The sequence below is a fragment of the Protopterus annectens genome, chromosome 2.part2, assembly GCF_019279795.1.
Source record: "Protopterus annectens isolate FY-2018-M chromosome 2.part2, PAN1.0, whole genome shotgun sequence".
Lineage (NCBI taxonomy): Eukaryota > Metazoa > Chordata > Ceratodontiformes > Protopteridae > Protopterus > Protopterus annectens.
In genome coordinates this window covers 426,015,669-426,031,365 of record NC_056730.1, presented here as the reverse complement: position 1 = coordinate 426,031,365, position 15,697 = coordinate 426,015,669, and the positions used below count along the sequence as shown (strand labels likewise).

The window sequence follows — 15,697 nt, the reverse complement described above, 5'->3', positions numbered from 1 at the left end:
GGGTCCAGAATCCAAGGTCCCCGAATGCGGTGTTGCAATAGAAAGGGGAACCAAATTTGACGAGGCCAGAATGGGGCAATGAGGATTATCGTCCTCTGAAGGTTGTTGGCTTTCTGCAGAAACTTTGCAATCAGGGGAAAGGGAGGAAAAGCATACAGGAGACCCGGGGGCCAATCGTGCACCAGCGCGTCCCTGGGGACTTCCCCTGGAGGGGGTAATAGGGCAAAGTAGCTCCTGCATTTGGCGTTCATTGGAGACGCAAAAAGATCGCAGGAAGGCTGGCCCCACTTGCGAAATATCGTCTTCGCAATTGACTGTTTGAGGGACCACTCGTGAGGCAACAGGATTGCTCTGCTCAGCCTGTCGGCTATGACGTTGGATGACCCCGGGATGTGCGTTGCGATCAGAAAGCGACCCGTGGACTCCGCCCATTGCCAAATTCTCATGGCCTCTCTGCATAGTTGATAAGACCTGGTTCCCCCTTGCTTGTTTACGTACCAGACTACAGACATGTTGTCTGTCTGAACTGCAATAGTCCCTAGAGGAAGAAGGGGTGCAAAGTGTTGCAACGCTAAAAACACTGCCCTCAACTCCAGAACATTGATGTGCAGATTGTACTCCAAATTGGTCCATTCGCCTTGGACTGTCTGTCCCTGAAAGATGCCCCCCCACCCTGTCAGGGAAGCGTCCGTGGTTATTGTCGCTGACGGCGTGGGTAGGACAAATGGTCTTCCGCTGGAAAGGTTGCAAGTCTGAAGCCACCAAGTTAGGTGTGATTTGCATGTGTTTGTAATCAGAATTTCGTGTGTCAGAGGTAGCTGTTGGAACGACCATTGTGCAAACAGTAGCCATTGTAGAACTCTCATGTGCAGTCTTCCCAATGGTATCGCAATGAGAGAAGCTGCCATGAGACCCAAGACCTTTAGAACCAGCTTTGCTGGGGATTTTTTGGACGACAGAAGGAGAGAAATGTGGCTTTGAAGTGCGACTATCCTTTCTGGAGGAAGTCTTAGAATTAAATGATGCGTATCTAATTCTGCTCCTATGAATAAGATATGCTGTGATGGCTGTAGTAAAGATTTTTCGAAATTTACAGAAATTCCGAGGTGAATACAAAGTTGTAGAGTGTAATCCCTGGCCTGTATCAGTTGACGCCGGGTGGTGGCAGACAGGAGCCAGTCGTCCAGATACGGAAACACCTGGAATCCTAGGCGTCTCAGATGAGACGCTACCACTGCCATGCATTTGGTGAAAACCCTGGGGGCTGAGGTCAGACCAAAGGGCAGGGCTCGAAACTGGTAGTGACTGGCTCCCAGCCGGAAGTGCAAATGATCCCTGGACGCCCTGGCCATTTTGATGTGGTAGTATGCGTCCTTCAGATCTATTGAGCACATCCAGTCGTCCTTCTGTAGGAATGGAAGGATCGATTGAAGCGTGACCATTCGGAACTTTTCTTTCTTGACAAAGGTGTTGAGGTTGCTTAGGTCCAGAATCGGCCTCCAGTCCCCTTGTCTTCTTTGGAACTAAAAAGAACCTTGAGTAAGTCCCGAATCCTATTTGGTCCGCTGGGACTGGTTGGATGACTCTTTTTTCTAGCAGCTTTGAAATTTCTATAGCTGCTGGGTCTCGCAGATGGGGCGGTACATCTGGGAGTTTTCTCTTTGGAATGGGGGTGGATAGGAATGGTATTCTGTAACCTCTGGTAACAACGCTTTTTACCCAGTTGTCTGTAGTAATGTTTTGCCAGGCCTGAGGGTATAAAGCTAAGCGACCCCCGACTGCCTCCAGAGCAGGACAGTCGGGCCTCCTCTCAGGAGTGCTGGAAAGGTTTTCCAGGGGGGGTATCCCTGTCACCTTGGTTTTGCGGACCCCCTCTGCCACCAGGGCGGCGTCTTCCACCTCTGCCCCCTCCTCTGCCTCTAGAGGGGGCATCACCCTGTGTGCCTGGAAAAGATCCTTGGGGTTTTCGAAAACACATTTTCCCACCACGTTGCCCTTTGGGGTACGGTCTGGAAGGGGTGGAAAAACGGACTCCGACAGCAGACAGAGTCTTTCCCTCCTGTTCACACCGGGTAAGGGTCTCCTTTACTTTGGGGCCAAAGAGAGTGGCACCATCAAATGGGGCGTTAGTAAAGGAAGACTTGAAGGCTTCCGCAAATGAACATAAGCGCATCCAGGATTGCCTGCGAAGAGCAACCGCTGAAGCTGCTGCCCTACTCGATCCTTCAGCTGCGTATGATATCAGCCTCATGGATGAGTTAACAATGGATGTAAGGGTATTTAGATGTGCTGTAACTTTCTCTGAGACCGCAGCATCTGTAGTACACCCTGGAGGGTATCTCCCAGCTCTTTGACTAGATCCCTCTGTAAACGTGTAAAATGGGTCAAATAGTTCAGGGATCGCATAGAAAAAGCCGCTGAACTAAAAATGCGCTTCCCATATCTGTCCATAGTCCTAGAATCTTTGTTAGGCGGATGGACAGATGAGGAAGATTCCGACATCTCCTTTTTCGTGGCCGCTGCCACCACCATGGCGTCCACTGGAACTCCCTTTGTGAGGTAAGCCTTGTCTTGGGGTGCAGTGATGTACTTATTAGGCTTCCTAGGGACTGGTTCCACCGTGTCAGGTGTCTCCCACGCCCTTCGAGCAATCAACTCCATTAACTCATCGAAGGGCGGAGTGACCCAGGAGGAGGAAGGGCGAGCACCGAATGCCTTCAGCAAGACTGACTCATCCTCAGAAGGGGGAAGGGACTGCCAATCACCTCTCTGCTTCAGGATCTCCAAGATGTCAGAAAAAGAGACATCTTCTGAAGGTGACTTTGGGGACCCTTCTGACTCATCCAAGTCAGTATCGGATGTCAAAGATTCTTGTGGAGAATCTAAGTGTCTCCTCTTACACAATCTTTTCCTAGGGACTTCTTTGGGGGGAGCATCCGAAGAAGCCTCCGAGGAAGAGGGGGCACCCTCCAGGGGTGGCTGAGACACCGGTGCTCGACGCTTGGATGTGGCCGTTGGTGCAGAGGAAGATAATGGTCCTTTATGGGGAGGAGAGGCTGCTACTACTGATGTGGTTGTCTGGGTAGACAACACCTTCCTCATGAGATCGAATGCCCCCGGGTCCCGAGTCGAGGAATCTCCCGGTTCCGAAGAAATGGGAAGAATCCCCGAAACAGGCACCGAAGGCATCGAACCCGAGGACGGAGCCGAATCGATCTGCGCCGAGGCCCCGAGAGGAAGAGTCGGAACCGAAACGTTGGTTCGACTCTCGGCCCCGGAACCAAGGATGGATCGTCGGCTCCGAGACTCCGGTACCGGATCCGACGGAGTCGAGGTGAACGGAGCCGACCGAGAAAAGGACGGTTCTGGCACCGAGGGCTCCACAATCAGTAGATCAACCTCTTCTGGCTCCAAAGACTGGACAGGTCTCGGAGGAGGAAGGGATGGAGATAATGGAAGGCCTTCAAGTTTCGACACCAATTGGGTGGAAACCGAGATAAGTTTGGATAGGGCCGTATGTTCCAATAATTTCTGCACCACACGGTCCACATCGATGTCGGAGAGGGGCTTAGAAGAAGAACGGGTCGAAGGAACCGAAGACGGAGCCGACCTCAACAGTGTCGGGGGAGGGAGCTCCATCACCGGTTCCAAGACTCGAGGCTCGGAAACTGACAACAGTTGAACACTCGCCCCAAGTCTGTGGAACCGGTGATCTAACTTTAGCCGAAGAGCTCGGAGACGATGACTTGGGCTCCGACGTCTTCGATTCCTTCGAGGACTTGGATGCCTGGTCAGAAGCATCCAGAGCCACCTGAAAGGAAGGTTTTAACAAACCTCTATCCATTAGTTTCCTGCGCCTATCTGTCATGACCCTCCCACTGAAAGAATGACAAATAGAGCAGTCTTCTTGCAGATGGAGAGGGCCAAGACAGTAGACGCAGGAACTATGATTGTCAGTTACTGACATTTTTTGCCCACATTGGCAACGCTTAAACCCCGATTTAGCCTTTTCAGACATGTCACTATAAGAGAAAAGTCAAATCCAGTAAAATAGTCAAGTCCGGTAAAAATGTCAAATCCAGTAATGATAGTCAATCCGGTTGTCAAATCCAAGAAGGGGTGGTAGGCCCCGAAGAGAACTCTAAGTTTTAACAACTTAACGGTACCGAGATTCCCTTAACCTTACCACACACATACAAATTATCACTAAATAACTTTATATAATAAAGTACCAAGAAAAAATACAGAAAAAAATTCTTAATCTTATCTCAGGTGCTCGAGCTCGACCCAGTGATGCGAACGCTGCAGCGGCAAACTAGATCTGAGGTAAAGGCAGAGGGGGATTGTGGGTATTAGGTGATCTCGAGCTTCTTCTCGATGCAGAGCTTGCAAGCGGCCGACACAGAGCCGAGGATCGGCTCCGAACCCATGTGTAAGAACAAAGGCGAGATTGAACACTCTCACATTGGTGTTTTCTAAGAAACAGTTACTGACAAATGGCACAGAGAAATAAGGCTATGAACTGTTAGAGAGCTATTTCCTGTGGTGCATGACTTAATTCCCTCAACCTTCATTTGCCTATTATGCAGCTTTAAACAAGGCCCTTAACCAGAGAGCACACTGGAGCAATGGAGAATTTGGGCTAGGCTCATTAATAGTCTCCTGGACTGCATGCCTAGTGATTACCTATGAATGGTGCTGACCTAACAGACTCTCCACAAAACCAACTTTGTATAAAAACAGCCAACATGTGCACCATGACTGCAAAATAACTGTGGACCAAATCATAAAGATGCCTGAGACAAGCCAAAATCACCAGCAGACTGACAGAATATTGCCCCACCCATGTTGGAAACCTTTTCCAGTTAGAGGCACACACCCACAACAGAGCGGAAGACATTTTAGCAACCTCAATCATCTGGTTAGAACCATTCAGAAAGCCAAACAGAAGTCGTCCTGAAGCAAGACCAACTGTCCCCTTCACTTGTGGAATATCCTTACTTGACAGAAGCTGTTTTTCCTGTACAGCTAGGGATATTAGAAGCAGAAACCATACCTTCTTGTCCACTAACAAATGGAAAGTGTGTATTGGTCTTACTCCCATCTATTTTGTAGTGAGGTGTAGAATCAATGGAAATGTTTTGGGAAGGTATACAAGAAAGTACAGTTGTGCAGTCAACTTACCAGAACTGTAGATGTTCCAGTGTGGTCACTAGGGAACCCTGTCGAAGGCTGAAGTCCATGCTTGACTTAAATCTTCAGAGCTGCAACCCCCCCCCCACACACACACACAAAAAAAAGATGGGCTCACCATAACAGTAGATGCCCTACTGATCACTTCCAAAAATCACTAGAAACATACGGAATACTGCAAATCTATGTACAAAGGACTAAGTTGCTGCCTCTAGAATACTTCTAGAGTTTACCACTTTCCAGAAAGCCACAGAAAATGCTAAAGCACTGCTTGAGTAGCCTTTAACCCTGTCTAGAAGTGTCTTGTGGTGAGAACAAAAAAAAATAGCATGAGACAACCATCTAGAAATCATCTGCTTTGACACTCTCTCTCCTACGAAAATGACAGAAAAGGACAACAGCAGCTGATCAGCTTACCTGAAGGACTGGGTTTTGTATAGGCAGTATCTGAGCTGCCTGTAGACATCCCAAGTGTGAACATTTTTTTCCCTTGTTTTGAGTGCTGGAAAAAGACAGATTATTTGACTGACTCAAGGTAAACTCTTGAGACCACTTTAGCCATAAAAGAAGGATTTCCTCTCAAATGCTGTCCTTGTGGAAAATGAGGAAGGATTGACTCACATAACCTGTAACTCAAATAATCTTCTACCAGAAGTCAGAACAATGAGCAAGTCTTCCATTTTAAGAACTTCAAATCAGCCTGAAGAGCTGGTTTCAAATGGAAAAAGGCTACACTTCTCAAACACAAAATTCAGATCACAAAGAGAGGCCAAAGGCGAGCAAATCTTGACAGAAGAATAAAGAAAGGCCAAAGAACAAGAATTCATACAAATAACCAAGAACCAGGAGCAGCCAGGCCTTAAAAGGGTCCTGGTGCTTGGAATTGCACCAACTAGAAAATCTTTTCCACACAGGCATATATGACTTCCAAGTAGCAGGCTTTTAGCCTCTTTCAGTGCCTGCTGCATGCCTTCAGAAAAAAGGTATGCAAGAGGCATCAAAATTCTACTGTCCAGGCAGTCAATGGAAGCGATTTTAGGATGGGATGTATGAAACAACCACAGTCTTGTATGATCAAATCCAGTCTGCGGCCAGATTCAAAAGAAGGGAAAACCACTGTTGCCTGGGCAGAAGTGGGTCACCACTATTATCTTTGGGGACATCTCCTAGATTTTTAGAACCCTGGAAATCAGTGGAAAAGTATACATTAACATTCCTGTCCACTGGAATGAGAAAGGATTTGTCTTCCAGATCTCTTTGCAAGGAATCCTGGAAAATAATTTCCTTAACTGTTTGTTCCGAGAGGAGGCAACAGATCTACTTGAGGAATTCCCTCATAGATGGAACAATTCCTGGAAGATCCCCAAGTACAGTTTCCATATGTGAGGGTCTGTCCTAGTCCTAACTTGTCTGCTGCAATGTTTTGCTCTGACGGAATGGATGAAGCCTGAAGAGTCAAAATGAGTGGAGTTGCTACCTCCCAGGTTATCACAGCTCATCTGGAAAGGGGACACGATCTGGTACTTTACCTTTTATGAACCAAATCTCAGTGGTGTTGCTGCAAAAACTTACAGGGATCATGGAAATCCGAGATAATTTTATATTTTAAAGCATTTATTATAGTCACTACCTCTCTCACACTTGTTTTTAAGTCTGTCCTGTCCGTTCCACAGATCCTGCACTTTTACTTCTTGTGAAACCGTTCCCCACACAAGGTCTGAAGCACCAGTTTCTGGTAGAGTGAAGAGGAGGTTAAGGGAGAATGGGAGACCTGGATTTTGAGAGAACATGTCTACTCACCACAGAACCTCTCTCCTTACAAATCCCAGAATTGGGATCTGAAAAGATAAACACAGTGCAAATGCTGAGTCCAGAATGTCCTAAGGTACAACTAAATTTTTCTCATTTGAACTCTGGTTAGGGAAATCATAAGAATTGTATAAGTCATGTACACCAGAGTCCTGAGAAATTCTCTATCAGGTGCCTGGTTTTCATTAAAAAAACTCAGGAGGAACTACTAGAGCATCTCTACTGTATCTGGTGGGAAAAAAGTTCTTCACAGGGCAAAATCTACCAAGACATCATAGAAAACTATTCTGTGAGAAGGGGAGAGAAAGATTTTAATAAGTTCACATGTAAACACAGAGAAGTATATTCTGAACACTTGGCTAAGGACTCTTGACTAATGGAAAGAGGCTGCAAATACATGACAACTGTCCAAATATAGCCAAATATGAATACCTTGAAATCTGCAATAAGCAGTTATTGCAGCCAGACTCCAAGTGTAGCTTTACCATGAAAGTTACTAAAGGGACAAGAGGTAACAGGTTCTGAAGAGATAACATTTTGAACTTCAGGACAATGAAAGATTGAGAAAGGCGAGGTATAGCACAGGCCTTCAAATCCCTTATTTCTTTGGCATAAAAAAAAAAAAAAAATCCCTGAATAAAAACCTTTGCCCGTCTAGCAGGCAGACTCTGGTTTTACAACTCCCCAAGATGACATCTGTTACTAGACTGAAAGATTTAGTGATATTTAGTTTGCTGGGCAAGAAGGTATCACTTGGAGGGAGGACTCCCATGCCAAGTACACCTCTGCTGAATGATTTTCAGAACCCATTTGTCTGAAACACTAACACGTTCCATAGAGGAAGATGCAGACTCAGAGAAAGGCTAAGATTGCCAGGATGGGGAAAGACTGAAGAGGCACTCATTCTGACTTTTTAGATTGTCCTTGATTTCGAGAGTCTTTCTTTTTCTTTTTGGAGCCTGTCATTGCTTTTCAAAATCCTGTTTGTTGGACATCTTGCTGCTTGAATTCCTTTTTGAAAAAAGGAAGCTGTGGTAGAAGAGCAATTTTTAATTGCCTTAAAAAAGGAAAGTTGAAAGATTTGATTCACCCCTTGAAATAAGCTCTCCCTCATCAAATTTCTTAAGCATCATAGCTGCAAAGGGGCCAAAGAGAACTGCCTTGTCTAGGGAAGAATATAAAATTTCAGGTTTTGACATCTTCAGGAAGATTTTGCGAATGTAAGCAAGCAAATCTTGTCATGACTGACCCATACGCAGCAGCCTTGGAAACTGTGTCAGCAGCATAGTAAGAACACTACTGCATATTTAATAACATGAGAAGCAGATATGAGAGAGACATAAACTTTCACCTCAGAAGAGGGAAGGTTAACAGTTAATCTTTTCCTGTTCTCAAAAAACAAAAATAAAAACTTTTAACATGCGAGTCTGGCAGTTTAACTTTTGAATGTTAAAGTGGCAAAAGAGTAAAATTAACTGAGATTGTGTCGCTATGGTTTATTTTCATTTATATAAATGTCAGATTGCCTATGTCATACATGATCACTTAATAAACATGTTTCTTGTCTAAAAAATTGTCAAAAGCTTTCCCATCCTTGCCAGAGATAATGTGGTTAACATCAGCAATTTGTCTAGCAGAGACAGTTTTGGATAAGGAAATCACGGAGGGCCTGCTTTAGGTTTTAGAAAACAAGGTTTTGCGAGTCTGATGTACACTGTAGGGGCAGGAGGTAAACTGTCAGGTAAACTACAGGCTATGAGGGAAAGCATTCTATAAAAGCAGATAAAACAGGAGGACAATCTGCAGACTGAGGAATGGCCAACTGTAACAGATCATAATAAAGTTGCTGGGAAATGGAATTTAATTTTGACAGTACTGAAAAAAATGTTTCCTCTTATATAAAGTTTCATAAAAAGGAATGTCTTCTGGTGGGAAATCTGAAGCAACACTCTCCTCAGAATTTTCACGTTGTAAAGAAAATCCTCAAGCACATTCTCCTTCCAATTCTTGCTCTTCTGATTGAAGCAAGAGAGGAACTATATTTTTTTCTTCCCAGAAGAGTAAGGTAGATAAAATAAAAGCAGAAATTAATTCCTTAGCAAATCTTCTCTGTCCTTTGAAATATAAACAGGAGACAGTTTTTACTTTTTGTTTTCTTTTCCCAAGAAACACTATGGAAAAGGCCTGACCCAAGACAGGAACACTATCCCGAGGCCCAGGCTCTCTTTCCAAGCTAAGTGGTAGACCATCATCCTCCCCTACCCTTCCCCCTGGGAAAGAAGAGAGTGGTTATCCCTTGCCTGCAGACGGCAAGCCTACAGCTACAGAGGAGGAATCTATCCTCCTGGTCTTTAGTGGCTGTAAATGCTACAACACGGGGACTGGGGGGAAAATGATGAGCAATCCGAGGAACCAAATCTGGCCACAGTAAAGGCACCAACTGGTGGCTGAGGCAAAACCTCAGCTATCCTGACACCCAAAGATACCCTGACAATTTTCTGATTATTGTGGACAGGGCAAGGAAGAACCAAGGAGCGTAGTCAGTACCACAGAGTTTTCCCAAAAGCATCATGTCCTATACTCATACACACACACTAAAAGTGTGTAAAAGAAAGTGCAAAAAGCAGATTTTACACAAAGTTTTCACAAGCTTACATTGTAGTAAAACCTCTTAATATAGGAGAACAGTCCATATAAAATAAGTTTCCTAACCCAAATAATATTAACATCAGAGAAAAAAAAAAGTTTCCCTCATTAGAATGCAATAGTGGAAGTTTTTTTTTCCAAACAAGGGACTTATCTGTCCAGCCTTGAAAAATTGCTAGCAGACAGTCAATTCTATGAATCCTACATAAGGAGCACATATTGAAAACAAGAAAGCTCTTGATGATTTGGCACTTTGTCTTTTACAAGGAGCACTGCTTAAGATCCTGTCAGTTAAGAGTGTGTGGAATGTGCCCTAAAGCTTTGAAAAGCTTGCTGGTTGGTTATACCATTTAGCATGATATAACCCAATTAGCTTATACTAAGCCAACAGTAATCTATTGCTGAATCCCTAAGATTTGACCTATCATGTCCAAACTCTAAAACCCAGCAGTCTTTTGTTATGGCCCTACAATGCAATGCCAAACTCTTGAGAACCAGTCTCTCATGGACAGTCTTGGATGGAAGCCAAGTCTGCAAGTGCCAGTCTGGCTGTCATCCTCCACAGATATTTATCTGACAAAGTTGTGGATTGCCACACTAACATGGGTAATGAAGTTTAAAGAGCAACAGTGTCACATGCATGAGGAGCCCTCCTCATCCTAGAGTTGGTGACTTCTTTCCAGAAAAACTTGGCTAACCTGACACAGCATAGGGAGGCAAAGTATGGATCACACATGCCCTTCTTGTTGATAGCTTGCTTCCTGTTTTTTAGGTCCTCAATCAGGTCACAACGTCTGTACAAAGGATACCTCTTGTTAGAAGTTATCAGCCAAATAAAGTTTGCCTAATCTCATCTTTAAAGGAAAAGACATTGACTCATGCTACCACACACAGAACAAAGGTGCTTTTCTTGAACCTACTACCACAGCCAAAACACTAACACAGAGTTACAAGGAGGACACACAAAAGCCCATGTGGTAACCAAAATTATGTTGACCCCAAACTCAAGGAGGTCTGGCAACTCTTTCATAGTTTCATCCACAAAAGAAATGGAACACGGACATGGAGAGGTAAGAAACCTAGCTGAGGAATACAGCCACCTCATGGTGGGACCCTGTAAGAGGCAATGTCTGGTGTATGGGCAAGTTCTTGGCATGAAGAAATGACCCTCTTGTCTGCCATGCACAATGGTCAGCATTAACAAACAGCTTTAGAGCCCTGAAGTAGGATTTAAGCTTCTACCCTCTAGGTGTGGATGACTAATGCTGAAGTACTGACATACATGACAGCACATAATGTGTTTCTTTCCTTAAGAATACAGACCTCTGTGGGCCCTGGTTCATGGCACACTAAATGTGAGAACACTTAGGTTTCAGGTTTCTGGAATCAAATGTGGGAAACTCCTGCAGGATATAAAATCGGAACTGTGGGAGCTGCAGAAAAGAACTGAGGGGGCAGCAAGGCTAGACATGATCTTGTACACAAATTTCTGCTACAAGAAAATACATTGGTGTAAGACATGCATGACACAGTGGTGGAATGAGAAGAAAAATCCTACAAAACTGGAAACAGCAGAAGAAAAAAATCCCACTACTGAAATCATAAATTTCTTGGGATATGAGAAGCATGCCTAACATGCGTGCAATGATCTGGAAGAAACAGAGGCAGGTGAAGTCAGCTGTTAATGCCTCAAAGTATATATTTTAGTGCTTTTTCTCATCCCCTCTTGCCTGCAGCCAGTGCGGCCCTACTACAGATGTCTGAAAGTATACACTTCCAAAAACAGGTCATCTGTGGTACATGTGTCATCTAGGAAGTCATTAGAAGCTTTTCTTTTGGCACCCAGCCCCGCCACTGATGACTCATGTGCTTGCTTGTGGATGAGCTGGACTGCCATGCTCCTGGGGATCCAATAGCTGGTAATGGCAGCTCACTTCCACCGTCACTCACTAGTGTACAGTTTGCATGACAATTTTGAGTTATGTGACCAGAGGGTGTACTGCACCAATATGGGTCCCTAGTTTTCTGGCACTAGTATACATACTAGGATCAGGAAATACTACTCTGGTTTACCAAAAAAAATTAGTTTATTCCAAAATTATTCTTTGTGCAAAACATACTCCATATCCTTAACAATTTCACTTAATATATAGGAAAAAAGGTCAAACACTAACCCCTAGTTGCAGAACTGCAGCAACTGTGTATATGAGATTATACTCCATAGTAAGCTGCAAGCCGTTCTTTCAGCGGAAGAGGGAACTGGTCTGAGAACCGTTTCCAATTCTCATCTCCAACTTGATTTTTAAATCCATGAAGGATCTGCAAATTAAAGAAAAAAATCATTCACAATTTTTTTAGTCTATCCAGTAAAATTAATGGCATTTTAATCAAAACCATTACTTAAAAACAATTAAAATATTTTCATTTTTTTTAAAACAAAACAAATGAAAAAAATAAACTTCTGTTATATAGGTATCCCCAACTGCAACTCCAGATTTTCATGGGCTGGAATGAGAAGGGTCTTCACCAATGCATTTTTCTCCACCAACAGCAGGTACTCCTGATGCTTTCCGAGCAGTTTCACTTTCCTGATACCCACTTTTTCATTGCTGTTAGAAAAATGCCATAAGATAAATGAACCCACCACCCTTCACTTACAGACTAACAAGAAACAAATCACAGCAAAGGGAAAACAGCCTAAAAAACTGCCCCATCATATACAGATTACTTAAAAAATATCCCAACAAAGGAATTACTGCTAACAACAATACTGTAGAATAATCTGAGGGATGGAGGAAAGCTTCAGACCCTTGCAATTCCACTCCATGAAGATCAATACTTACAAGCAGGTACCTACGTAGCAAAAATTATCCTACCTACAACATAATCAGGCTGGTCTTTAGCAATACAAACTTACAAAGCAGTGGTTGTCTAGATCAGTGATGACAGGGAGAACAGTTAGGTAAATAACAACAGTGACGACTGCCGTAGCTCTTAATGCTATGCTAAGGGTATAATGATTCACAAAAGTATGCATACTAGTCCAATTCTCTATATCACAGACCTCCTGTCCCTCCACCTTTAAAACAAACAGTTGAAGAGTCAGTAGCCAGAGAAGAAGGGCCTTTAACAGGGCCAAGAAACAGCTTGTGGACCACTGAATTAAAATGAGGTTATACAAATGACAAACCAGACAACAGTCTGCTTAAAAAAGTACAGTTTTGTACCTACCATAAATGTAGATGTTCGAAGATCCACATTGCTGCAGTCCTTACACTTCGGTAGTCCGCTGTCCTCGGTCGGCCCGAATATCAAAGTATAAGGCTGACGTCGGTCAAGGCGCATTTGACTGACATCAGGACGTCAGGGTACAAATGCGCATGACCGACGTCATATCCTCAGTCTTTTCTTGCCCCAGATGTCAGAAGACCCTAAAAATAAAGGTCAAAACCAAAAGACAGCAAACAAACAACCAACCATCCTAGCACTAAAAATATGTACAATATATACAATATACATCATATTGATAACCCAACCCACACAACCGCCTCTAACTACAGAGGGGAAGGAGGGAGGGTAAATTGGACTGCAGCAATGTGGATCTTCGAACATCTACATTTATGGTAGGTACAAAACTGTACTATGTTCTTCATCTCACATTGCTGCAGTCCTTACACTTGGGTAGAATCCCAAAGCAGAGGTAAGGGAGGATGGCCAAACTATAAGGAAGCAGGAGCTACCAAAATGCCCTGCAAAACAGCAGTGGCAAAACCAGCCCTGGATTTAGAGTAAAGTGGTAGGTGATAATGCCTAGAGAAAGTATGCACTGAACTCCAAGTAGCTGCCTCCAAAATATCCTTGGTTGCCACCCCCCCCAAAAAAGCTGTCGAAGTGGCAGTAGCCCTAGTGGAATGAGGCCTAATCCCAGCTGGAATCTCCTTGCCATGATGGGAATAACAGAAAGCAATGCAAAACCCAATCCACTTAGAAATAGTTTGTTTTGACACAGGCTTGCCCTGAGAACTCAAAGCAAAAGAAACAAATAACTGCTGAGACTGCCTGAACCCTTTAGTTCTGTCCAAATAATATCGCAACTGCCTGTGTACATCTAAAGTATGCAAAATCTTTTCCCCTTTATTTTGGGGATTTGCATAAAAAGTAGGCAAATGAATAGTTTGGTTTAAAGCCACACTAGAAACCACTTTAGGCATAAAGGAAGGATTAGTACGTAAAGATACCCTATCCTTATGGAAAATTAAGAAAGGCTCAACCGCCATAAGGGCCTGCAACTCAGAAACCCTTCTTGCAGAGGTAATAGCCAACAAAAAGCAGTCTTCCATGATAAAACTTTAATTCAGTAGTAGCTGCAGGCTCAAAAGGTTGTAGAGTGAGTTTCTCCAACACAAAATTGAGATCCCAAGCAGGAGTAGGAGCTCTTCGTGGGGGTCTTATATTCTTTGCCCCTCTAAGAAATTGCTTGAACAAAGGATGAGAAAACAATGGTGGGTCACAATCATAGTGAGTCAAATTGCTGCAGCATGAACCTTAATAGAAGAGAAGGACAAACCTTTGTCCAGTAACTCAGTAAGATATTGAAGAGCCACACTTAAATTAGGCTCAGAAACATCAAAATCCTTTGCTGCACACCAAAATAAAAATCTCTTCCATTTATCTGCGTACACTTTCCTTGTACTAGGCCTTCTAGCTTCCAAAATAACATTCAAAACTTGCTGTGGAAGTGGAGGGCCACTATGGTTCAAAACAGAATATGCCAGGCTGTTAGGTGCAGAGAGTGAAGCTTGACATTGAGCAAATGACTGTCCTCCTGAGACAACAGGTGTGGAATCAAGGCAAAGGCCATGGAGGCTTCCGCACCAGGCTTCTCAGTAATGGGTACCAATGCTGTCGAGGCCAATCTGGAGCTATCAAAATCATCCTTGGCTTGTCTTGTCTGGCCTTCAGTAGTACCTTTGGGAGGAGAGGCAGAGGCGGAAAGGCATACACATGAAGATTGCTCCAATTGAAAGAAAGAGCATCCACTTTCCAAGCTGTGGGATGAAACCTTTTGTGCAAAACTTTGGCAGCTGGTGGTTTAGTGGAGAAGCTTAACAGATCTATGTCTGGAGTTCCCCATGACACTGTCAATTTCTGAAATACATGAGGATCCAATTTCCACTCGTGGGGATCCATAATTTGTCTGCTCAACACATCTGCTAAGGAGTTCTGTGCTCCCGGCAGAAACCTTGCCTGAAGATTTAGCTGTAAACTGAGAGCAGTCTCCCACAAAATCATTGCTTGCCTGCATAGAGGATAAGAATGTGTTCCGCCTTGCTTGTTGATGTACCACATGACAGTTGTGTTGTCTGTTATAATCAACACCGGCCCTGGAAGAAGTAAATCCTTGAAAGCTATTAGTGCAAACTGGACTGCTAACATCTCTTTCAAGTTGATATGTAGATGTTGTAGTCTGGCAGGCCACTTGTCTTGTATCCACTTTCCATTCAGATGAGCTCCCCAAGCTTTGTCTGAGGCATCTGTCGTTAGAATCTGACTCGCCTCTGGCCGGGTCACAGAGAGTCCCTTGTTTAGGTGACATTCCTGAGCCCACCACAACAATTCCTTTTGAATGCAAGGTATTATTTGAATGACAGTGTCCAAATCCTGGCAGTGCTGTGTCCATACATTTTTGAGATACCATTGTAGCTTCCTCATATGCAGTTTGGCATTGGGAAGCACCAGAATACAAGATGCCATGAAACCCAAGGCTTGAAGGACTGTCCTTGCAGTCAGCCTGGACTGATGAGACAACTGATGAAAGTAAAGGGAAAGATTCTTTTGTTTGTCCGGGGTCAAAAAGGCCATCTGGGATGCTGCATTCAGTCTCACACCCAGAAAGCACATGTCCTGAGAGGGTACTAGACTGGACTTTATTTCGTTCACAGAATACCCCAGGCATCTTAGCATTGCTATCACATAATCCAAATGATGAAGAAGCTCGTCCCTTCCTTGAGCCAGAATCAGGCAATCGTCCAAATAAGGATAGATCTGT

At 44.0% G+C, this 15,697-nt stretch overlaps 1 protein-coding gene across 1 annotated transcript in view; it reads right to left on the bottom strand.

The window, feature by feature from the left end:
* Positions 1-15,697, bottom strand: part of TNPO1 (transportin 1) — a 3,819,238-nt gene that overhangs the window by 180,113 nt on the left and 3,623,428 nt on the right. Inside the window, exon 23 of the mRNA XM_044064437.1 lies at positions 11,823-11,967. Coding sequence (XP_043920372.1) covers positions 11,860-11,967 — 108 coding nt within the window. The 3' untranslated portion in view covers positions 11,823-11,859. The remainder of the gene's footprint in view (positions 1-11,822; positions 11,968-15,697) is intronic.